Source organism: Lampetra planeri, chromosome 18, assembly GCF_965212315.1.
Source record: "Lampetra planeri chromosome 18, kcLamPlan1.2.h2, whole genome shotgun sequence".
Lineage (NCBI taxonomy): Eukaryota > Metazoa > Chordata > Hyperoartia > Petromyzontiformes > Petromyzontidae > Lampetra > Lampetra planeri.
The window spans coordinates 260,317-285,894 of record NC_136124.1 but is presented as its reverse complement, the minus strand read 5'-3'; the positions used below and the strand labels follow the sequence as shown (position 1 = coordinate 285,894).

The 25,578-nt window shown below is 45.5% G+C and overlaps 1 protein-coding gene across 3 annotated transcripts in view; it reads left to right on the top strand.

Moving 5' to 3' along the window:
• Window positions 1–25,578, top strand: part of LOC144723439 (protein jagged-1-like) — a 122,333-nt gene that overhangs the window by 76,238 nt on the left and 20,517 nt on the right. For all 3 annotated transcript variants that reach the window (XM_078602200.1, XM_078602199.1, XM_078602197.1), the window contains exons 10-17: window positions 530–643; window positions 3,192–3,238; window positions 3,879–4,052; window positions 10,544–10,697; window positions 16,959–17,123; window positions 20,960–21,073; window positions 23,428–23,544; window positions 24,948–25,061. In XM_078602200.1, the coding sequence (XP_078458326.1) occupies window positions 530–643; window positions 3,192–3,238; window positions 3,879–4,052; window positions 10,544–10,697; window positions 16,959–17,123; window positions 20,960–21,073; window positions 23,428–23,544; window positions 24,948–25,061 (999 nt within the window). The remainder of the gene's footprint in view (window positions 1–529; window positions 644–3,191; window positions 3,239–3,878; window positions 4,053–10,543; window positions 10,698–16,958; window positions 17,124–20,959; window positions 21,074–23,427; window positions 23,545–24,947; window positions 25,062–25,578) is intronic.

Genomic DNA, 25,578 nt, shown 5'->3' with positions numbered 1-25,578 from the left:
GACCCTCTGCCAGCCAGCTTGAAGCTTGAACAATGCGAAAGTTAACATTGCGTCACGTGCCCCGATGAGGGGGGAGGGGGGGGAGCCCGCAACATGTTTGCTGCAGCAAAGCTAATGCCACAGTGGCAAGATGTTAACTACCTCGCCTGGCATACAGGAGGTTGTGGGTTCAATCCCGACCCTGACGCCTGTATATTTGGAGTTTGGATGTTCACCCCATGGTCGCGTGGACCCCTCTACATTTAAAATCAACGTGCGTTTAGAGTATCTGGCTGCTATAAATGTCCACACGATAGCCACTTTGTTCACCTATCATTTGTGGCCAGGCCGCTTCTGAAAAAGAGCTATGTAGCTCAGTGGGCCTTACCTGGTAAAAAAAATAGTTTATGAATTAGTTCATAATCCCACCTACCGAAGCTCGTCGCGCCTCCGTATCTCAGGGAGGTGCGAAGGAATCCTTCCTTTCCAATGAGCACCTTGCGTGCTTGAAGGTGACGTTGGCGGTGTCTGCGCATCGGCCTTTTTACAGATACGGACGAGTGCGATGACAACCCTTGCGTTCACGCGCGCTCCTGCAAGAACCTTTTCGGAGGCTACTACTGTGGTTGCCTGCCCGGGTGGACTGGACAGAATTGTGACATTGGTAGGTTTACCTCTCTCCTCCACACCCACGTGCATCATCGGTGTCAAACAAAAACACAGACGTGCATTTCGATAGACGCTGAAATCAATGCTATTCTTTCGCCCAATTACCCAGTATAACGTGCAACCTCAGGCCAACGTTTGGCACGTGCTTTGAGTAATTGAATCAACATTGACCAAACATTCCACATTTATTGCCTATTTACCTATAAACAAGGCATGTAAGAATCCATCTATAAACAAGGCATGTAACAATAATTCGATAAAAATGCATACATTACGTTTTATTTGTGTATGATTTCATGCATTGATTATCCTATGGCCACGTGAGTTATTCTATGGCCGCTCGAAATCTACAGCTGCAATTCATGGTGCAAAGGGTACCATGTATAGGATTGAGCAGCAGGATTCTAAGATACAGCAAAGCCCATTCTTTCGAGCAGTCATTGCGATGCACCACAATAGGGGGATGGGGGTTAATCATGAACAGGTTTGGACAACGGCACTTTGCTGACTGGCCGCTTGTTTCTGTCGCGGGAGTTAAAAGGGCAAATAAATTTCATGTCGTGTAACTTCAAACGCGTTGTAAAATAACCACCAACCATTTCCAAATATGAAATACCTTGAAATGTATAAGTGGGAATTTTCATCACTATTATTGTTATATATCAAAGGGGTGGTACAGTGGCAAGCGTGCGCTATGGACTCGGTGACCCGAGTTTGATTCCAGGTGCACGGCTAACATCAGTAGCGAGTGATCTATCAGAATTGGTGCTGCCCTCCCACGCCTACACAAAGACAAAGATCCTCTGTATAGCCTTAACAGACTGTTGGGGCAAGTGCAGTTAACCGGCACAGCCCACGAGGGAGTGGGGTGGGGCTTGAATTCTTTACCACATATTTATGTTTCCAACATAACTGGAAAGCAGTGATATTTAGCTTATATTTCCCTAATTAAGATGTGAAAATTCCTTTGTGTCACCTGACGACGTAACTAATTTTGGTGGTGGTTCTCGAGTGCAGTGGTGCTGCGGTTGACCGCAAAGGGGGAGGGAAAAAACCATCATCACCACGTCTTCTTCATGAGTTTGCACTTTTGCCGCGCGCACTCGAGTCGCACGCGCAGGGCTCAACAGCCCTCTCGTTTGCGCACCACTCGCCTCTTTTTTTTTTGTCGCAAAATGGTTCTCGAACGCTTAAACCCGACTCGTGACCCACTAAGCCCTCACTGTGGTGGTCCACCTGCAAAAATACGTTGTAGGAATGCTCGTTCATCCTCCTGTTAGATGTATCTGCCCAGTTGTTGGGTTTTTTTAATTGGCTTTTTAAACAGAGCCGCTATCTTATTTTAGATGCTTTAAGCCCATCGAATGTTCGCTGCAATCTCGATATGTCCGGGCCAAACTGATTGTATTCCTGGGTTTCTGGTCTGTCAGGTGCGGTGGCACACGCATGTAATTCAACATTTTTGATAGATGCCTTGCAGCATGCCTACAAGGTTGACTGTGCAAGGCAGAACAGAAAGTAGGTCCTTGACCTAACTGTGGGGATTATTTTCCTTTACACGCTTCGGATACTCCAATTTCCTCCCACATACAAAATACTCGGGAAAAAATCGACCAATTCCCAGGAAAACAATCAAAAGTCCCATGGCATAATCAGCCTGCACTGTCACCCTCCCACACAAAGCAGTAGTTTTTATCAGCCCTGGAATTATGACAGAGAAACCTGATCCTTTGGGGGGATTTAAAGCATGCAACTTTCCAATTCATCAGTTGGTCACTGTGTCAATTAGCCACCTGGCTGGATTGCAGAATTAGCCTGGGTGTGTTCCCTGCGTCGGAACACTGCACACCAAGTGTCCCACCAATGAATGCCCACGCTCCGGCGCGCACCGGCATGTTGTGTTGTTAATGCGGTTGCTCCGCCAGCGAGAGGTGGCTTTCCTTTGGAGTGCTCCGTAAACAATTCCATGGCGACACTGGGCCGTTCGAGCCAGGCCTCATTAAAGGCCTGCGCTCGACAAACACTTGCCTCTGGATTCTGTGCCAAGTGACGCGATGACCTTGAAAGTGTTTGTCATTTAACAGCCCCCCCACCAGCAAATGTGACTCTACCTCTCTTTCCTGTGGCCATAACTTCATCGCAATGTCTCCAAGCCACAAACACGTGCCTTGACAAAGGGGGGGGGGGATATTGAACGACGGTGAACCCGGTTTGAGACTTGATGTGGTCGATTGATATATATTTTCATGCTGCCCAATAGATGTTTTATTGTACCCTGGTCATCCCATATCCATAATGGACGTTGGGAGAATATTCAATTTGAGAATGATGGGTTGTCAAGTAATTCATGACTTGTAATTGATTGGTTAAGCAATACACATACAAAAAATCACAGACACATCGATATGCAGAGGTCTCCAATCTTTAGTGCATTGCAAATGTGCAACACACCTAATGCACGTGTGCCCTCTATTGCCTGCTTAGAGACAGATTTTTAGGAATCATAGTAACGATCTTCTATCTGTTCTCTTTCATTTCACCAGATGTCAATGACTGTGAGGGGAAGTGCTTAAATGGAGGAACGTGCAAGGTAAATCTCGACCCACAAACACACTTCCTCTGAAGACATTTCATTGCATTGTCTCATCGTCATGTGCATTCACTTACAATTAATCGTCTTCTGGGCGCCGATGCCTTAGGACATGAGACTTTACGTGTATTTAGACTGCAACCTAAGTCTTATACATATACATGTTGGGGGAGCATATAATACCAAAAGCCTCATACTGCCTCCTTACAGCTGTGGGTTATTGCCTCTGCAGCTTGACCCAAGTAATTGTACATGGGCTTGTTATTACGGACGCCGTTAATGGTTAAGAGTAAAGACTTATATTGCAGCTTAATGCTCACAGCATTTTTAAATTCCCCATTAACTTAGCTTCCTTATTAATGAGTACAAAGATAAAGATAAATATCCCCCATTTAGCCTTCACAGACTGTAGGGGCAAGTGCTGTTAGCGAGCACCTATTCGAAAAGTGCATTCACGGAGATACTTACACAGAATTCATTTTTCTTTTTAAATACTGTAGCACTGTGCCATGAAATGTTTCCATTTGTGATGGGAAACACAATCGCAAAACACCGCTGAAACGAAGTAAATGCAAAGTAGACTACACCGCAAACGGCAATATTCCACACGTCGCGGTACAACGTCGTCCCACTCTCGCAGGACCTGCCGAACGATTACAGCTGCGAGTGCAAGCCGGGCTACACAGGCAGACGCTGCGAGACGGAGGTGGACGAGTGTGCTTCGCGCCCGTGCCTCAACGGCGGCCAGTGCAGAGACGCCATCGATTCCTACTACTGCATTTGCACAGACGGCTTTGCCGGCGACAGCTGCGAAGTAAGTGCTGCGTTTGTTCTCGAAGCGAGGTGTGCGATCCCCATCCGCGCACCTGAGGCACGTGTATGGAGCCCTGTGAATCCCAACGATGCCGTGGATTTGCGTCCGCCAGGCTCTGGCGTTGATGACGAACCCTGAGAACAGCTGTCCAACGTGTGTTCGGACTGTACCATGTGTTTGTTTGGCGTGATGTCCGACGTTTCACTGCACATGCTGGAGGCTTTTTCTTGAACTGACTGAAGGAAGTTCCCGGCACGTGTAGCGAAACGTGGAATATTGTGCCCAACAACACACGACACGACAAAAAATCACGCTATAGAGATCTACAGCAGCGCAACCTGTGCAGTCTTTACACGCAAAGTGCTCGCCACAACTGAACCACAATACCTTGCGGATCTTGTAAAGGAGCATCAACCATCATGCGAACTCCAGTTATTTTCACAGCGGCTTTTGGCTAACCATCAAATAAAGACGTTCACTGCATTGCGCTTCTGCGACCATCTGGAACGCTCTTCCTTCAGAGATTAGAAAGCCACTGGAACTCTGCTCCTCACCTCCGATTAGCGCGGTTGACTACTTAGGGGCCATCCATTTTGGACTTATGCAAAAATCTATCAAAACTTGACCCCCCCCCCGAATCCTATAGAATGGCCGATATTTAATCCACGCAGAAACGATCAAGGATGAATAATATTAACGTGTTTAAGCAAACAGTCCACTGCCGGACTATCTAACTAATTTGAAGGCCAATGTAGACAAATTATTATCGAGGCTTCACCCCCCCCCTCCCCCATTTTCTATGCATACGCACATTGCCAATAGACTCCCCATATGCAAGCGTACACATTTGGGTTAACACCCCCTCCATGCGTACGGACTAAATGGATGGCTCCTTGCGGTGCAAAAAAAGTTCAACATACAGTTGTAGAACCCTATGAATCTCATGGAATGGCAATCAAGCACTCTGTGGGCATTAACAATGAACCTAAATAATTATAGACATTAATTATTAAGAGTAGGGCAGTATATTTTCAAGAATATAAGAAGTCTAATTTAAGACAGATAATTTCCTGAAGTAGTTCATACTTTTTAAATGTATTTATAGTCGTTAATGACAGGTCTTAATTTCGCATCTAGCAGGGGGAAAGTAGTGATGGCGAGGTGTGACGGTTGGTATCCTTGATGACCTCCAACCTTGAGAGCACGCTTGATCTCCTTGAGGTATTATTCGTGTTTCAAGTTATTTAGATTTTTTACATTTTTCACTTTTGGCCAAATTCTTGGACCCCCGGTGGGCTGCCACATACGCTGTGCTCGCTGCGTGTGTGCCCATGGCAGCACTCGCGTGTGTACTGTACATACGTACCAACAATTCACAGCCACATTGTGCGCCTCTTTCAAAAGAGGCTTTCAAAAATGCTTTAATGCTCATCCAGTGGTTGTCTACTTTCGTTGAAATCAGCTGCTGCCATTGAATGTATATGTGAATGTGCTGCTCTGTTATATCTAACCTATATAATTCATTTTTTGTCTGTCCGTCCGTCCGTCCGTCCATCCGTCTGCGTACGCTCCCTACCGGGGGATTTAGCTCTCGGGCCGTGGGGTTCGGCGAGATTAAATTTTGCAGGTGGGCACGCCCCCGGCCCCGCGGTAAACTTAGGCATTTCCGATTTTTCGTCTCTAAACTTTAAATCGGACCGATTATCGATTTAGTGCGATTTTTATTTATTTATTTAACGCTTTATTTATTTATTTACTATCGCCGGCCAGCACGGACCACGGCGGTTGCCCCTGGCAACGGGTAGCAACGCGTTCGCTGCGGGGTGGACGCCATTTTGAATTCCCGTTAAAAATATGCGCACGCATTAACACGCGATTCTGAGGTAAATTCATCAAAGTTTCACGTCCTCTTCACTCCCCCCCCCACCCCAATGTGTGCAATTACTATTATAGGGTCGGTAGATAATAAAATTATAGCGATTAGACAGTATTATTGTAGCGCGGGGGGGGGGGGGTTAACGGCCCCAGTACCCAGCCTCAGCCGAGTGGGCAATCTAGGCGAGGCCGGAGGCTCTGCACGGTACTAGGCCTCGACACGCAACTCTGTCAGGCGTCGACTTTGTGGTATAAACTCGATATACCCAGCGTTGCCCGGGGGAAAAATACATTTAAAATCTTCTGAAAACTTTAAAACATAACATCCCAATGAAAATACAACTGTGTAACTAGAACTCTAAACCCGACCGCGCCAAGAATCGATTATCTGAATCGCGAAAAGGAATCGAAGGTTGTAGATTCATTTAGAATCGCCTTATTTCCGTTTAATATTAGTTGGTTATAGAGTTGATATAAACTGCTACGAATGGGAAATATCCGGCGTTGACCGGGGCTAAAATATAAGTAAAAACTCCTGAAAACTTTAAAACATAACATAAGAATGAAAATAAAACTCTGTAATTAAAAATGGAAACCTCCTATGCGCCAGGAATCGATTCTTTGAATCGCGCAAATGAATCATCGAAGGTTGTAGATTCCTTTAGGATCGCCCTTAACATGTGGTGAGGGGGAGAGTGGTGAGGGGGAGAGTGGTGAGGGGGAGAGTGGTGAGGGGGAGAGTGGTGAGGGGGAGAGTGGTGAGGGGGAGAGAGGTGAGTGGTGAGGGTGAGTGGCGGTTATGAGTGGTGATTAGTGAGGGGGAGAGTGGTGAGGGGGAGCGTGAGTGGTGAGGGTGAGCAGTGCGGGTGAGTGGTGATTGGTGAGGGTGTGATTGGTGAGGATGAGTGGTGAGTGGTCAGGGTGATTGGTGAGGGTGAGTGGTTGTTGTGAGGGTGAGTGGTGAGGATGAGTGGTGAGGGTGAGTTGCGGTTGTGAGTGGTGATGGGTGAGTGGTGAGCGGTTAGGGGTGAGTGGTGAGGGTGAGTGGTGAGGGTGAGTGGTGAGAGAGTGGTTAGTTTTGAGGGTGAGTGGTGAGGTTGAGTGGTGAGGGTTAGTGGAGAGTGGTGAGTGGTGATTGGTCAGTGGTGATGGGTGAGGATGAATGGTGAGTAGTGAGGGTGAAGTTGAGTGGTGAGGGTGAGTGGTGGTTGTGACGGTGAGTGGTGAGGTTGAGTGGTGAGGGTAAGTGGTGAGGCTGAATGGTGAGGGTGAATGGTGAGAGTGAGTGATGAGTGGTGAGGGAGAGTGGTGAGTGAGAGTGGTGAGGGTTAGTGGTGAGGGTTAGTGGTGAGAGTGAGTGGTGAGGGTGAGTGGTGATTGGTGAGTGGTGAGGGTGAGTGGTGAGGGTGAGTGGTGAGGGAGATTGGTGAGGGAGGTTGGTGAGTGGTGAGTTGTGAGGGTGAATGGTGAATAGTGAGTGGGAGTGGTGAGTGGTGAGTTGTGAGTGGTGAATGGTGAGGGTGAATGATGAGTACAGTCAATATGCACTGCTGTTATCATACCAGGTACCACCACCACAATATGTACTCCTCTTATCATAGCAGATACCACCACAGCAGTATGCACTGCTGTAGTCATAGCAGGTTCCACCACAATATGCACTGCTGTCATCATAACAGGTACCAACACAGCAGTATGCACTGCTGTAGTGATAGCAGGTACGACCTCAGTCGGTATACACTGCTGTAGCGATAGTAGATACTGCTATCGAGTTGGTAGATACCGCTATAGTAAATACTAAAACAGTCAGTATATACCGCTACAGTCAGTCAATACTGCTACAGTCAGTATATACTACTATACAGTCAGTACATACTACCACGGTGAGTAGCTACTAGAGTCAGTAGATACTATTATAGAGTGAGTAGATACTGCTATAGATTTTGTAGTTACTACTATAGTCAGTGGATACAACTATAGAGTCAGCAGATACTATACAGTTAGTCGTTACGAGTATATAGTCGGTAGATACTACTGTAGGCCCAGTAAATACTACTATGGTCAGTAGTTATTACAGTCACTAAATACCAGAGGTGTGGACTCGAGTCATGTGACTTGGACTCGAGTCAGACTCGAGTCATGAATTTGATGACTTGCGACTCGACTTGGACTTGCATAACAATGACTTTGTCCCACCTATGAGATGTGGACTCGAGTCATGTGACTTGGACTCGAGTCAGACTCGAGTCATGAATTTGATGACTTGCGACTCGACTTGGACTTGCATAACAATGACTTTGTCCCACCTCTGCTAAATACTACTACACATTCAGTTGCTACTACTGGCTCAGTTGATACTACTGTACAGTCAGTAGATACTACTACAGAGTCAATAGATACCACTTCCTCTGTTGTATGTAAGGTGTTGTTAGTATATATACCTACGAGGGGTAAAGATATTTTTTGAGGGGGGGGAGACCGCAATTTTCGGAAACCTTTTGACATCAACTATTTACCCCACACTTTCTACAACTTTTTGGACTTGTGAAAGCCTCTTATATATTTGTTGGTGGAGAAATGTACAAACAGCCCACCGGGCTTTGACAATACCTTAGTATCTGTGTATATATATGTAAGGTTTTTAAGAAATATATTTTTCACCCGGGCAAAGCTGGGTACTTCCACTAGTATATTATAAAGTGCTCAGGTCTCCTACCGATATTGGAATGATTTTTGTAAATATAATTTTTGCCCTATCCCCAACTCTCTAGGTTATGTCATCTTCTGAACACCGTTGCAAGTATGCACGAATAATTATCCTGTTAAATAATTTGTCCCGTCCATATTAATTGTCTACCCGTGACGTTATTTCCGCTTTTTTTTACGCTGTCTGCGAAAATGCGATGGATCAGGCGCAAAGCTGGGTTATCGGCCGGCTGACTCAGCGGTAGGAGCGAGCGGCTCACAAATTGGAAAGTTTGCGAGTTCAAATCCTGGATGGGAGTTTGACTCAGCCCATCATCCCCTCTTGGGTCGATCAAATCAGTGCACCACTTTGCAGGGACGTCAACAGTGGTTTTCTTATATATAAAAAAAAACTCAGCTGCCCCCGGGCAGAGGAATGTGAAATTTCCACCACTTGTTCAGAGCTGTATACTTGAGCAAGAACTTAGTTTTACTCAACTTTTGCAGAGGATTTAGCAATGTAACACATTTTTTATACATTTCAATAAATATTTGAAGTAATGTGCGAATAGCTGAAGGAAGTTAGCTGCTTTTATAAGTTTCCAGTGTGTTACCCTAAAACGCCGCATTTTGTCATTCCTCAAGAAGCTTCTGTAAAATTGACAGCGCGCTTACTGGAATGTCATTGGCCCTCACTGTGTTGCGTTCATATCAAGAGTTGATTAATTGGGGAAGACAGTGTATAAAAGACAACAGGTCCATTAAGAATGCCATCTCCTGAAGGGATTGTGTACATTTACTGCTCAAAAAGTAATGTCCTGGCCAGAAAAGCTGCACCCATTTTATAATCAGGCAGCCAAGAACCACACAGAGGAATTTGTCATCTCGAAGATAAAAATATAACATTTGGTTTGCTTAACCTGCTTGTTTTGGCTGCATTCACCCACTCTTGGCGTTTGCGGTAAGCAGCTGAAGTAATCTCCTATGAACCTCGACTGTGTAATGCTACCCCTGGCAATATTTTATTAGACTTGTCAGCGTTTTAAGATTACCAGACGGACGATATAGGTGACCAATTGAACTCTGTCAGAGCCTCATAGAAATGGCAGCATGACCATCACATCATGAACACAAGTTCCAGTGACTTGTTGTTTATTTGAGCAACAAACATGCTAGGAGCTTCTTTAGGAACTGAATTTAGTTGCTGAAGAAGCTACCATGACGTAGCACGAAACGTCGAACATCATGCCAGACATTACATGGCACATCCCGAACACGTGTCAGAGAGCTCGATGGCACAACCGTGAAAACCCTTCGCAGCTATAGAATGTCAGCCGTTGTGTGACGTCCCACTGTGGGTTTAGTTCCTGAAGAAGCTCCCAGGATGTGGAGCGACAACGTCGGACATCGTGCAGGACAGGAGGCGGTACACTTAGTTCGTCGTTCTAAGAAGAACAACGAACAAGTGGGGTGCTCTGGCAGCCGGAAGGAAGTAACAGAGGGAAGCGTGGCAGCTGAACTTCCCCTGGGCCACCCCCTGTTCTGTTTAAACAGTTGATGTCTCGTACGCGTCAACACCGTGGCTGCTCGCTTACGCGTGTGTGTCTTCCTCAGCTGGGGAGCGGTAGTGTAGTGGTTAGCGCGCCGCGCTACAAACCTAGCAACCCGCGTTCGATTCCCGCTAATGGCCAACATCAGTAATAATTATCTGAAACCGGTCCTTGGCCTCCCTTAGGTTGACTCAGCCTCAAATGAGTACCTGTGCGGTGTGTAAAAACATTGCCACTAGGGAGACAAAGGCGACTGGGCGTGGTGGTGGCCACCCACCCCTTCGTGTGCCGTTCTGGCCTTCATAGGTGATCGCTAACAGCACTTTCCCCAACAGTCTGTTAAGAATATACGGGGGATCTTTGTCTTTGTTTTGTCCTCAGCTGGACGTGGACCTCTGCGTCCCGAACCCATGCCAGAACGGGGCCCGGTGTGCGAACCTCCCCACCGGCGACTACTTCTGCCACTGCTCGGAGAACTTTGAAGGAACAAATTGCACCCTGCTGAAGGACCATTGCCTCACCTCGCCCTGCCAGGGTACGTCGTCGTTTCCCCAGCCGCAATCGTCGCCTCGATACCCGAGTTTTTTGCTTCATTTTCTGCAGGGCTAAGAGCCCATCGATGTAATTTATTTAATTTTTCGAATCAATGCTCGTGGAGCCTTGCGTGTCAACACAAGCGCGGATATTTTGGTGCCTTGTGGCACGTGCTGAAGTGAAGACGAACGCGATTGCTGTAGTGGCCGTCTTTCCGCCAGCAGTGACGTAAGGAGGCCATTGCATGGCTGCACCTTTACCCATGTCTGCTGGCACGGAAAGGTAAAAAAAATGAAGGCTTACTCGCAGCCTCAAAGGAGCGTGCGGGCAGGTGATGCTAGCCAGCTCTTGTGTTGAGGGTATCATTAATGGTATTTCCACAGCAATCAATCAAGCGTCAGACACTTGCATTAGTTTGAGACACCCTTAACCGAGGACAGAGAACGTTTGATTAATAGCAGTAACTGAAGGCTGCAAATGCTGGAATGAGCAGTGGTTTATATTGACCGCTATGCATCTGTTGTCAAAGTTGCTACTAAAAGAAAACGTTCATTATTTTGTATGACTAAGTGACTAAACGTGTGTGGCCTAGTAGTGTGCATCATGTGTATATGTATGTGTGCATGGGTGTGGAACAGCTGTGCATTGAATCGCTTCCCTGCACCGCAATACCAGTGACCTGGGTTACATTTCCAGCCATGGTTAACAAAACCTGCAAGTAGAGTCTGAACCTCTCTTGGTTTTCTTCCCCCCACCACCCCCACCACCCCCCACCACCCTCCACCGCCCCCCCCCTTAAAGGAGCGCTGAGTACATTGTGTAAAGATCGACCCTCTGGAGACAAATGTAGCCAGATCATGGGGCTGTCCCACACCACAGACCTTAATAGATACTCACTCACAGCACTTTGCCCAACAGTCCATGAAGCTTAATGGGAAGATATTTGCCCGAGGCTATTATGCATGGGTATAGACCACATTGTGTGTATCGTTTTCAGATTAAGGTGGATAACGGTTCTAACTAATTATGGTTCAGGTTGCCACCCACAGAAGCAACCCTGTTTGTTGTTTCTGGTGGCCTCAAACAGCGTCGAGTATTTTTTGCTGCAATCTTGAACTTGTGGATAAACTGTGGTTATTCTAAGCGATATCGGAACGTGAAATCATTTAATACATAAACAACTGGTGGGTGGGTTTTCTCTTCCCCCAATGTGCAATGCATCATAGTTGTGCGGGGTTTTCACTCTGATATAGAAATCTTTATTTTATCAGCATTACTAAATTTTTACGTGTTATTGTTATTTTATATTGGACCGTTTAAATCAACGTGAACCTTTTTGGCAGGAGGCTCGCTGAGATGTTTTAATTTTTCACAGCGGAGGAAAAGGAAAAGGCCATAAATAACACTTTGTATAAAAATCAGCCTCTGGTGTTCAAGAAGAATTTGGAAATCTACTCCTCAAACACTGTACATGTTGTTGGTCAGCTTGTTTGTTCAGCTTGCTCAACATCAACATGAGTTACAGTCCGAAGGTTTTAACGAACAGGCAGCTGATGCACATGTAAGGCATACGGATCGTCAGGTTTTATGTAAGGGGCACTGTATTTTGTACAAATATTTACAGCATTTTTCGGACCTCTAAATTCACGTTTTAATTGCGTGGGGTGTGAGGGGGGTGCGTTTCATCGAGAAAGAGTCGCATAATCATTTCAGACGTGTTCTTTTCAGAAGTGTATATTTTTATTTCAACTTAGAATACCTGAATTTACACAATTTAAGTTGTAAGAACCATAAAAGCCAAAAAAAAGAGTCTGCTTCAAATCTTCAAATTTCATGCTACAACTGTGACAAGTGAAGTTCACTGCATTATTGTTTTTACAAAGCGTCGCTAGGAGGTTATAATACCATGGTGAATTTTAATACGCACACACACACACTTGCTCGTTCACTCTACCATTACTTGGCTTTCACGTTAAATGAGTCCATCGTGCATCAATAATTTATTTATTTAAAGTTTTGCCTCTTTAATTATAATAGTATGGAGTTAGAGTAGCTTACTTGTAGCGCTATAAGTCGAAGCTGTTTTCAAACATTACACTCCTTTTTTAATTGCGTGAGGACTTACAGGCAACCTATCATGAGTTTTGTGAAACCCATTGGTTCCATGCATCCATTAGACTTACATTTTTTTCTGTTCAGCTGCCACAATCTTCCTACTTTCTGGGAGTGTGACTTCTCTCTCTCCGAATGGCTGCGTGTTGAGCAGGCGCCACTTTGTACGACGCTACAGCTGTGCCCCAGAATGTTTACAGACCACTGAGATCGGCTATGAAGCGTTGCCCTTTATTTCAAGAACTATGCGAGGGAGAAAGAAGGCCACCCACAAGCAGATGCATGAGCAGTTGGTAACTTTTGTCCAAATGTGATGTTACTTCTCCGCGGCCCACTTAGCACTCGAAGCAACAAGACATTAACCACATCCACGCAATGAATCACGCCGCACCATATGGACCTTGTAATTGGGAAGCCCAGTCGGCATTCCTGCAAGCCCTGTTGTCCATAAAACAAGCGGCGTGCTCATATTTGGAGATCTTGTGGAAATGGCGTTGACCTCAGGACTCCAACCTGTCCTGCATTTGCTGACTGAACAATTTGCACAAATTCCCCACGCGCATCGGGTGGGCAGTTAGGGTTTGGTTGCTCAGTGTTTAGTGCCACGGTGCTCTGAGCTCGCTGACCGGGGTGTTCGAATCTCGGTGGTGGTGGCTGCCATCAACAACGAGCGATAACTCAACTGGCCTTGCGTCTCCTCCCCCTTCACTAACTGACGCTGACCAGTGTCGTGGTGAAGTACGGTCAAACAACCACCCATGGCCAACACACTGTGGGGAGAGCCCTTCATTCTGCACTGGATTTACATGGGTCCGTGTATAATGATTTCATTTTAAAAAATCATATTTAAATTATATTCGAACTGTTCATTTGCATTTTTTTCATAATTTTTTTTACAAATCTTTTGCTTAAAAATGCAAGTTTTAAAGTAACTGTCTTTTATATAAATGTTAGAGTGATAGATGTTTTTTTTTAATTCAGGCTTGTGCAACTGGTTTGTATTCATCGTCAGTAGTTGGCTGTGGGATGTATTTCACTGAAAAATGAGGGAAGCTAAAACTTTTGCCAAAATTTATTTTCCCTAAAGAGATGCATTGCTCACATAAGTCACCTTCTTTGTACTTCTACAAGTTGTACAATTGCTGCATAAACAAGACAAGCGGAACAGACCAGTCCAATCAGCGAGCCTTCATTGCTTGCGCCCGCAAATGCTCTCTCACACGCGGGTACACACGAGCACAAATCGCATTGCACGCAAGCGCGCACCAAGCAATTCAACTGTAGTCCTCCCCTTTTCAGTACCGCCTGATTTCTCGTGCCGCAAGGTGACAATTGCATTAAATCCAAGGGAATCGCGGTTTCAAGGGTTAGCACCAGCATGGCACCAGTGACTTTGTGCTGCACCAAAGGACATTACTGAAGCGGAGGTTGATAAGGAGACCTTCAAGGTGTATTCAACCAATGGCGCAGCTGCGTTGGTGATCACGCCGAGTTTTTAAACCAATGAAATGCAGGTTACGGACATTTGTGTTTGGCTGTGCTTTCTTAGTTCGTCTTCCAAATATAGAACAGTATTGCTTCTGCAGCGTTAAAGCGTAGAATTGCCGTTTGCGGTATTTTGCGTTGAGAATATCGCAGGCATTGCTCTAGAAATAGACAATCTGTGATTTATTTATGTTTCATAACGTGTGTCTTTGGCTGCTACAGAAACAGAACATGCCGGCCTCTGACTTGCTTATCCTGCTTGATTTTAGCATTGGGTCGTAACACATCACCACCATCCTCAAGGGGCCATTGATATTTTATTTAAAATGTCTCAGTTGCAGGAGTTTTTTTGCTGCATGTTTGTTCTTAAAAGAACAGCCCAAAGGAAATGCCTTAGGAAAAGAGTGCAAGCTGTCATAGTTTATGAATTCTGTTCACATTCTCGGTTGCAGAACTGAACTATGTCATGTGCAATTACTAAACGTTGAATTAAACATTGCTCAAGAAGAGCATGACAGCATGTGCACAACAGGATTAGACACGAAAGCCTGCCGTGCAGCCTGCCGTTTATCTTACTTTAAATAACACTTTGCGTTGTAACTACGAACTACGTGTGAGAAAACGTGAGAAAAAAATCGTGTCTGGCGATACAAGAATTGACCAACTGCTGACAACTTTCCTTGAATATCATCTGGTGTTTTTCGTCTAAAATAACTTTTTTAAAGACATATTTTTTCATTGTTCAGCAAAAACAACCCATGAGAGTAGCAGTGCAAAGTTTATTTTCAGGCCATTTAAATGAATACTAATGTAAATTGTCAAGTCTATTTTCTATTATCTTACAATCTTCTACAGAAATTACTTGTACATAAATAATACATTAACAAAAAATCAGCTCCATATCACAATCAAAATTACATGATTATATATAGCCCTTTGTCAGTCCTCTGCTCAATGATGGCCTTCCCTCGTGCCAGTCGTATGTATGTGTGTACGTTGCATTTCTTTCGCACCGTACGTAGACAACTGTGCCAATCGGAGGTGCGGGGGAAGGACAAACAACAAACTAAACACAGTTGCGAGTAGGTGAAAGGGAGAAGGATGCCCAGGGCCGGTTCAGATGCACGAGTCAATAACATGGAAGGCAACCCCCAATTTCTCAGTAAAGCATTACACTGCAGCAGCATTATCTGCTTGGTTTATTCTGGCCACGTTGATCAAATCGTATTCGAAGGCCTGCTGAGCAGTGGGATGTGTGGCCTCAAGTGAAAGCCGGTGTCCCCCATATGTCGGTGGCAGCTGGTGATTATATCCTTGTGTGCGGCCCATCGCTAATAAGTTGCCACAATAGACAAGATTAGATGAACCTAGATTAGATGAGATACGATTATACGCTGGAGGTATCTGCCAAAGTTCTGCCCTCTAGGATTTGGCTGTTCCAACTGATACAGGATAAACTAATTTAGGTTTTTTTTTCTGTTAACCTATATCGGGCAAGGATTTTCACCACGTAGTTTTCTACGTAGTGACCAACGCTCGGGGATCAGTGTGGCGAAGTATGATGAGAACAGCCCCCGGTGCCCCCCCCCCCCTCACGGGGCAGGCAATAGACTGACGAAGGGCTTGACAGTATATGACTATTAATTTACACTTGTGCATGTTCACGTGTCCATGTGCGCATTAGTCGCATGCGCTTATGAATCGCTTCAAATCCGTAAGTGGTGAAATAACATCACAGGCACATTGCAAATCAATCCTCACATTTAGAAATGCAATCCAGACGGTAATTATATCTAGCTTATTTTATTCATTTTAATTCAATTAGAGGAGCTTGTTTTGGTAGCCTTCAAGGGCGCAGGCCAGTCTGGAAGGGCACACGACAAGCAGATGGGAAAGGCACCCAGCTAAGCTGGGCTTTAACCGACCCATTATATTGCATGTTTCTCAGCACAAATACGAAACACAATTCAACTCTATTGCTATTAAATGTAACAGTTTTCATATGCATACAGTCTGGAAAATTAGGGGTTATTAACGTGGTATTGAAGTATATGGGTAATAAGCAGCTCTGTAGCAAATTATTGCATTTAAAGTATTCTTATGATGTCCTGCCCATGCCTTGAAAGCATTGAAGCCTTCTGATATGTTATGCAGAAGTTTAACCTTTTTTTGTCTGAAAATCCTTTCTCTTCGACTACTGGATTGATTTTGATGTGAAGAAGCAAATCCAGTCCTGAGCTTTCCCAAGGTCGATTCAGCCTCAAACGAGTACCTGGTGCAATGTGTAAACATCACCACTAGGGAGACAAAGGCGGTCGGTGCTCGCTAACAGCACTTGCTCCAACAGTCTGTTAAGGCTATACGGGGGATCTTTGTCTTTTTTTTGAGTGGGAAGATGAGTGGGTGAGTGCGCGTATTGTTGTGACCTGCGGTGTCGTGGGTGAGAGTGTGAGTGAGTAGTTGGGTAGGTGAGTGGGTGAGTTTATACGTTCCTGTGACCTGTGGTTTCACGCGGTATGGACAAGATGAAACAGTGAGTGCGGTAGGCCGATTCCTCAACATGGTAGGTGGAGGAATCAATAAGTGAAGTTCACCGGAGCAGTAACAATGGTGGTAGAGCGATAGGGGAGTGATGGAGCCGTTCGTTGCCGTTGCCCGTGCACAGTTATCGACAGCTGCACGGTGGCCGTGCCCTCCAACACGTCGGAGAGCGGAGTGGCGCACGTCACCTCCACTGTGTGTGGCCCTAACGGACGCTGCCTCAGCCAGGCCGGTGGCAACTTCACCTGCATGTGCAACTCCGGCTTCCGTGGATCCTTCTGCCATGAAAGTAAGTGTGTTCATTTTACACTACACACATATACACACACGCTTTAAAAACCCGCCATGGTGATGTGGCCGAGCGGCAGTTTATTTCAGAGGTTTGCGGCGAGCCTAGTTGCTGCACCGGTGAATGCTGTGGGGTTTATTATTAGTAGAATGTGCTTCACAGTCGACCTTAAAGATCCCACGATGTCACTTGCCAAGAGAGTTGTCTATTTGTGCCAGCGCCACGGTTTCAAAATTGGCAAACATAATAAAAACGACTTGCAGGTTACTTATATGGGTAAAAGCACATGGCAAAAAAACGCCCCCTCCTTGGCAGACTACACTGTTCTTTAAAACATAGTGCCTTCGTGGTAACTTCGTATTATAGCAATAGCGTGAATACCAAATGCGCTATATTATTGTTGGTATTAAATCACGCATTCCAGGGAATTCCAAGAGCATCAAGACAATGTTCTAGAGCCTTCACCTTCATATGTTAATCCAAAGGTCAACAAACATCAGCAACCAAGGCAAAGATGTAAAAAGCCAGCCACGAGGAGTCGACAAGGATGGTCCTTGGTGGTCAGGTGACGACTGCAGCAGTTGTAAAATCTCATGGAATGGAAGTAACCGGCACTTTGCGTTGGCAATAATGCCATCGGCCATTGGTTACTTCGTGACCTTGAACAGAGCAAATTGGAAATTGTGAAGTTGATATGAAAGACCCACCGACATACTTTGCAAGTAGCAGTTCTGTACATCAATCATGGCTCTCATATGTTAACATTTGAACCTCATGGCTGTACCCCGGGGTACCATAGTACCCCGGCTCACGCACAATGTCTGTGATGCAGTCATTCTTAGTCTGTTGATGGTCGGCGATGCGGCAATCGACTCATCTCGACGAGCTGTACACGATGTACCACTACGGTGCATACCACAAGCGTTCGGGGTTTCAGCGCAATCGTCCTCGCTGCGTTTCGACATCGCGGAGTGGCACTGATGTCGGCTTGATTGGTACCCCAGTCGCGGATTGAAGTACACCCCTGGAAAAAATAGTGTCCCAGAAATAAAATATTTAATTGCCCCGGCCATTTTGTATTATTTTGTACCCCGGGGTACTGCCATAAGGACTACTGTGTGCGGAAACAGTAAATTGAAAACAAGCATTTAATAAGCCCAGTTTAACACGTAGGCTGGTATGTTGAACTTTTAAGGCTTCACCTTTATGACACTCCAACTCAGCAATTCATATAATTAGCAAGGTGGGAAAGAATTAGTGAGTCTATTGGGAGAAAGATATGTACTCTTCAGAGCCATTTATTTCAATTGTATCTGTAAACAACGCCAAATATGCATTTTTAAAGGATTTCACCATTAAAACATACAGTAATATCCACCCATTACCCTGTAATGCTACCAGTGATACTGAAGGCAAACGCTGTTAGTTGGCAATTCAGTAGTTCCGTGGTGAGCATCCGTCTTCTCCTCCACCCATTTGAGTTTGTGTGCTTGCGTATAATGCTGCATAGTTGAATCTCTTCACCATGGTGAAAGATACCTTTTAGTGTTGATGCATTTATGGGAAACCGTGAAGTTGTCTTCCAACGAAATATCAACTCGGCCTTTTTTTGGGTTTAGTTTGTTGTCCTCCCTCCGTACCTCCGATTACCACGGTTGGCTGCGCACGGTGCGAAAGAAGTTCAACATTCATGCATACGTGAGATTTGATTGCAGCTGACAATGCACTGTTGAATGTTGTTATCAAGACTGACCCGGCCAATTATCAATGTTTCTGATATTTGATCTTACATAGATAAATAGATGTTACAAATCTTCCCAAGCAAGTCCTACAACTGCAAACCCAATGAGTTGGTGGCAAAGAATTACACGACACCTGCGAGAGTGAGCGGTGACCTCTTTAGCCTCTCCATCATTATTTCTGGGGGTGAACATCTCATCCAGGAGAAGTGGCACACATTTCGAATGCATGCCCCCGCCCTGACTAGCCCAGGCAAACAAAGAATATAGAAAGATTAGGCATTGTGCAACACCTGGCTAAGACTCTATCATCAAGTTACGTTACCCGGCTCAATAATTCGATGTGGCCTAAGCGGCCTCCTTACGCCATGACTTAAATTGGGCAAGGGTCGCATGATGTGGTTTTAAAGGCCTGATCATTTATTTTTTTAAGCTGTGTGCTAATCACAGCTCCTGTGGTTAACTTTCAAAATCCTTCTCTTTTGATACCTTTGTTGTCCGTACTGGAAAGGCTTCCTAACCGCGCACAGATTAGTATATTTACAATACCGTGTATATATGTAGCAGTAATTCTGTGCGTTGTAAATTATTTTCCTTTTCGAGTAAAGTAATTGTATTTTGCTTCATGTGGAATCCATACAAATTCTGTTTTGAAACGTCACGTCCTTTGCAATGTAGACTTGGGCCATCAGATAAATAAAGAACAATAATATACGCAATACTTTATTATTGTTTATGATTTAGTCATTTGTGATTAATCATCACATTTGCAAGTCGGGTCACAGCCACCGGCGATTAGGTGGGTCATAGTAGTGCACAATGGTCTGATCATTTCCAATGACGTCACAGGGGATGCATTCGCTCGGCCAGTTGGCTTTGCTTGTCTTCTGGTTATCAATGTGTGAAGCTAACAATACAACTGCTCGTTCTCGTTTCGTGTGACATTGAGTTGATCGGCAACATCTACACGTCCATGGGGTTGGCAAGTGAACCAGTGGGCAGCTTCAGGAGTAGCCGCATGGTTGAATATTTGAAATGCTGCCAGCGAATTATCGAAGAGGGCAGCGGTGTTACAATGCAGTCCACTGTTTGGGATCAGTTACGGCAGTCACATTGTGGGCTATTATTAATTTTCCACCATCGGTGTTGGACATGCCCGCGTCTGTGGCGACACTGCTGTAGTGAGTAGACGGAGGCTTCTCGCCGAGTCAGCTGCTGCAGGAATGCCGCCGCCAGCGCTGCCATTTGATGGTCGCCGCCGACGCGAGCTTACAGGTCCCCAGACTCCGTTGCTCAATTGTTTCAGTTGTAAATGATGGTTCGGACGGGGGGTGGGTGATGTCACATGACCTTGTAGCTTTGCGCTCCTGGGTTTTCCCAGTGCACCTATTGCGAATGCCATAACTGTAAACTGTTTTGAGCGAGGTGTACAGTGTTCAGATTGCTTTAGGGGTTTTCAAGAGCAAACAAAAGGACAACTGATGTGCAGTTATAAACATTGTTTAATATAGGAATCATAATATTTGTTATATTTATTTTTAGTATACCTGCATGATTCTCACTGCATGGCATGGGTGTATTAATATATTTGCTTATTTTTCATACACCGTATAAACAAATAAACAAAACATAAAGACTTTAATACGTATTCACGCATTACATTCATAAACTGTTAAATCTCCCTTGATTTGAAGCTTTCGTGAATGCAGGAATCTATATTATTTGGTTCTTTCGGTACAGACACGTAGGTAGAAATAAAATCAAACTAATCACGACGTTTCGATCGCAACACAAGCGGTCGTCATCAGGCAAAAGAAAGAAGATGACGACCGCTTGTGTTGCGATCTAAACGTCGTGATTTGTTTGATTTTATTTCTAACTACGTGACTTTACCAAAAGAACCAAAAAGTATGTTAAATCTCCGTGCTATTTTTTGATAATCTGCCAAATTAAATATGTTCAACATTTTTATGCAAATGCATCTCAAAGAAATATCCTGACAGTATGCATTTCTCAGTTTGTTTTAAGCTTACCATGCTCCAACGTCTAACTGTCGTTGCGCGTGTGTGTGCGTGCGTGTGTCTCGCTGCGCCCTAGATGTGAACGATTGCGCGGAGGGTGCGTGTCACAATGGAGGAACGTGTTTGGATGGCATCAACTCCTTCCAGTGCATGTGCCCCGATGGCTGGGATGGCGAGTTCTGTGAGAACGGTGAGTTTCCCATCATCCACTCCGTGCACCGCGATGCCATTCATCCACCGGGGGGTTGTGGTGTTTAGCTTCGACGCTCTGTTGTTCTGACGGTCATTAGAAATCAGACCTCGGCCTTGTTGGGCCGTTCCAGGAACGCTTCCCTTCGTGGCTCATTTCTCGATGGGCTTGCCACCTCCTACTCCACAACCTCCCCCCCCCACCCCACCGTTAGATGTTGCCGTCCTAACCTGAAGTCTATTATTTGTACAATTTTCTGCCGTTAAAAGCATAGCCCACTGAGCTCTTTTCCGTGGTGACCCTGTGACATCACGACTGCTTATCAGGGTGGCCTGTCTGGAAGTACGTAGTTCACCTAGCGGTACGAGCCACGCGGCCCAGTGTAGGGGGACTACGTGGGCCCCATTGGTGTGCTGGCTTGGCCCGGTAAACCTGCCATGGGAATCTGCGGGTCAGGCTCACTTACCCAGTTCGTATTCTGAGCTAGCCCACTTTTCAGTGATCATGGGAATGCGGCATGAGTCAGACATGCCTAGATTACCTACTTGCTATGGTTTTCAAGATTTGACTGTGCATGGGGGCCCACAGCAGCACAGCTGGTTGCTCAGAGTGGGACATCGACTACTAATGTCTCCTTTGAACTCTACAAGTGAGCTACGCTGGGGCCGCGCAAAGGCAGCCCGGCATGGGTCAGGATGCGGCAGTTGGTTTTTCCACTGGAAAATCCGTGCTGTGCCGCTGACGTCACATGCAATTAATACGTCATTAGCCATGCCCTTTGCTTTGCTTAGGCCCGAGCCAGATCCAGGTACCTTGTGTGGCAATAATCACAGTTTGGTTCTGGCTTGGCTCGGCAATTTGCCAGTGGACAACAACCCATAGCATTAAGGCTGCATGCTGGCTCGACTCAGATGTGTGCCAGTGTAAAGGTACCCATCATTAATAGAAGCGGGGCCATCTGTGATCTGCAGAAGGGAGGAGAGTAGTAACAGGCTCGGAGGCATTGGATGGAGGAGGCTCAAAATATGATCCTGGCTAATGGCCCAGGATGACCCTAATCCATGCCTGGCGCCACCCAGCATGTGGTGGTACGCTACACATTAGATAACCAATTGCAGAAATGTGGGGTATGTAATTTGGAGTATTTCAGGCAAGAGTTATGAAGGGATTTTTGCACGTTGTAATTTGTTTAGGAGGATTTGTGAGTGCACGTATAATGCATAGCCCGTTGTCAGTTGACCGGCTGCACGATGGCCTCACCATGCCGCATCGTTCGTGGGAGTTGTTTAACCATACTTCACCATGCTGATCAGTGTGGGTGTTACTGAAGAATGGAGGCTCAGGACCAGTTCAGATATCATTCACTACTGATGCCAGCCATGGCAGGAAATCGAACTCATTGCTGGTTTAATCGCGCACCCACACCGCCAACCACTGTTATTGTGCAATTGAGGTGAGCACGTGCTGTGATATAACATTTCCAGTTGCTCCATTCGCTGTCCTCTTTAACTTGAGCTGTCAGTTTTAACGCAATGCTACCAAGTGCCGAGTTGGCTGGTAAATTATTACATAAGGTTGCCATAGAGTACTGGGCTCTACTGTGCGAGATGAGTCTCATACAAAACGCGTTAATAGGTCACGGGGTTTAGTTAACACAAGTCACTGGAGGGGGAGTGGGGATGGGATGGGGGCTGTGCGCATGTCTCAGAAAACAATTGGTATTTGCCACTGGCATCTGTGCCAAAGGTCAGCCGCGTTCATGTTATACTGCCCTTTTAACCGTATGAATTAGGCAGGTAACAATTCTGTACCCCAGCGAATCCGATGAACTGTCACAATTTGGGTGTCACGCTTCGGTGTTAAGCGATGATTCCTATTTTTTGTCTTGGTTGTTTTGTCTGTCTAAGTTTGTATGTTTTATCCGCTAGAATGCTCATATGTAAAACTTGCAAAAGTACAGCAGTAACAATCTACCTTAAACATCTAATCAAATTGTTACGTGGTAAAAGTGCATCGGCAGTCTGCGTGTGGTGCAGTAAAGGTGGGGGTGCTCCCCCCTCTTCCAAGAAGTGTGGCCAGCGTGGAAGAGTAGGCCAAATACCCTCTAGCGTGGCACTCTAGAGCTCCCTCTCGTGGAGACTCTTCTGCCAACAGTGTCATAAGCAAGTGATTGCAGGACTGTACCTTTACCACTTTACCAAAAATGCATGTGCAGGCTTATTTCTTGTTTATTTGAGCAAACAATTCAATGCATCTGTAGTGAGCATAAGAATCGATTTTAATCGATTCATCATTGCATAGTAAAACATGCACACACAGCAACGCTTGAATGTTGCGCTCACGTGTCCATGCAGATGTTGACGACTGCAGCAATCACAACCCCTGCCTGAACGGAGGAACCTGTCACGACCTGGTCAATGACTTCTCCTGCGAGTGCAAGAACGGCTGGAAGGGGAAGACCTGCCACTCAAGTGAGTGCCACAAATTGTTTGGAGAGTCTCAACGCTCCAATATTGGGACCGTCAATTGTGGGTATGATGTCAATTCGAGCTATGCACCCTCCACCATGCGACAAAGCCAGAGAAATAAACTTGTCACGTGGGCAATTGTGCGATTTAATTTAGCTTTTCAGATAACCGACATGGTGTAGGTTGTAATCTCCAGCGAAATTTCATACAAGTCACAAACCTGCTCTGAAATCTGTGAGATATATATTTATAAACCCCTAGGTATATAATTTTGGTGTATTTATAAGGGGTGGAATTATTCAATCCTACCATCCCGCCATCCCAATGGTATACAACAATTGAGTATTATTATTTCAACATTGCGATGTAATCCCACTAATGTATGCAAACTGAGAAAAACACCTCCAGTTACTTGCACACACAATGCGATGGTGTATCTCAAACTGAGGATTTTATGTTAATAATTAATGATGCACCGTTGCACCCCTTACAATGTATTGGTGATGGTTAATTTAACCTCCTGTGTGCGATCACGACTATGACCTCCAAACCGCGGATCGTATAAATTAGCGCTGCCACAAACAAGACACATGAAGGCAGGTGGGTGGGTGCATGGGATGTATCTGTGATTCACCAACTCTTGGACGAAGCAATGGAATGGCTAAATCACAACCGAATTATCTGACAGTTGATCTTCATAGGCCATAGGAAAGCAATAGAAGAAGAATTTAAAATGTAATACCGTGTATGTAACTTTATATTCAAATAAACAGATGAAGGCACGAGACTTTCCTCTTCCCACCCCCCCTGCCTATGAAAGACCCTTGCACTTTCTGGAATATGTAAATGAACGAACAAAATGGTGGAGCTTCGTTTCTGTGCAATGCTGCCAGTGCACCTGAGGTGCAGCTGCTGCTAATATATCCAAACTGTACCATACTGTTTCTTCTTCTTTTTTATCAACAAAAAAAAGATGAAAGGAAAATAAAAATAAAAATACGTTAAGAAGAGAAATAATACGAGGGGGAGAATGCACACAGTTGAGCCTGGATATAAGCACACCCCTTGCGAGCGAGGCCCCAGGCGTGTTTATATCCACAGTAGAGCGTGCTTGTATCAGAAGTTGCCCCTCGCCTGCCCCCCCCCCGATGTAATGTAAGGACTTGTTGCTTGTATGAGAACTTTGCTTATACAAGGTGTGCTTGTAACCAGCATCTGCTGAATAAGCTCATAGATTAAGAATATAGTCCACAGCGCGACGTGTCCAGCCCTCGGGCCTTAACCGTGTGGCCTGCCCTGCGTGTTACGCGTGAGTGCAATGTAAGACGGGCGGCTGGTGATGATGCGTTTGCGTGCCTTTGCTTGTGTGTGTGTGGTGTTATTTAAATGTGGCACCTTGCAAACAGAAATCAGCCACTGTGACGAAGCGACGTGCAACAATGGCGGGGAGTGCTTTGATGTGGGAGACACGTTCAGATGTTCCTGCCCTACAGGCTGGGAGGGCTCCACGTGCAACATCGGTAATAGCCACCACCGCTCTGTCGCCGTCACCCACCGCACCCCACCGCACCACGCAAGTTATTTTTGGTACCCCCCGCGAAACTGCATCACGCCTCGCGCTGCTTTTCTGACGCATTTTAGCATCGTGGGGTATCGAGGTGTGATTCATGCGAAAAACATTGCCTCATTTGTGTTGCTCGTTTCATTCTATTTTCCCACACGATGCTAAATCGGTGACTTGCGGGGCGTTCGTCTTTACATAACGCGTACGGAAGGTGTGGAGTGTAGAAAAAGAAAATTGCTTCCTGTCCAGGTGAGCATAGGGTCGTGCTTATCTTCCACTTAGAGCCCTTTAACAGGTGGTGCAAATTCCACATTCCTGTGATGGGGATGAGTATGAAGTGCGCTTTATCGAATGAAAGCAGTGCTTCTGAAATATATATTGTATTTGTCTCAGTAATGATATGTATTGTTTAATGTCGTTAATTATAGCAATTGATAATGATGATTTTTTTTAAGATGTGTGGAAGTGGTGGT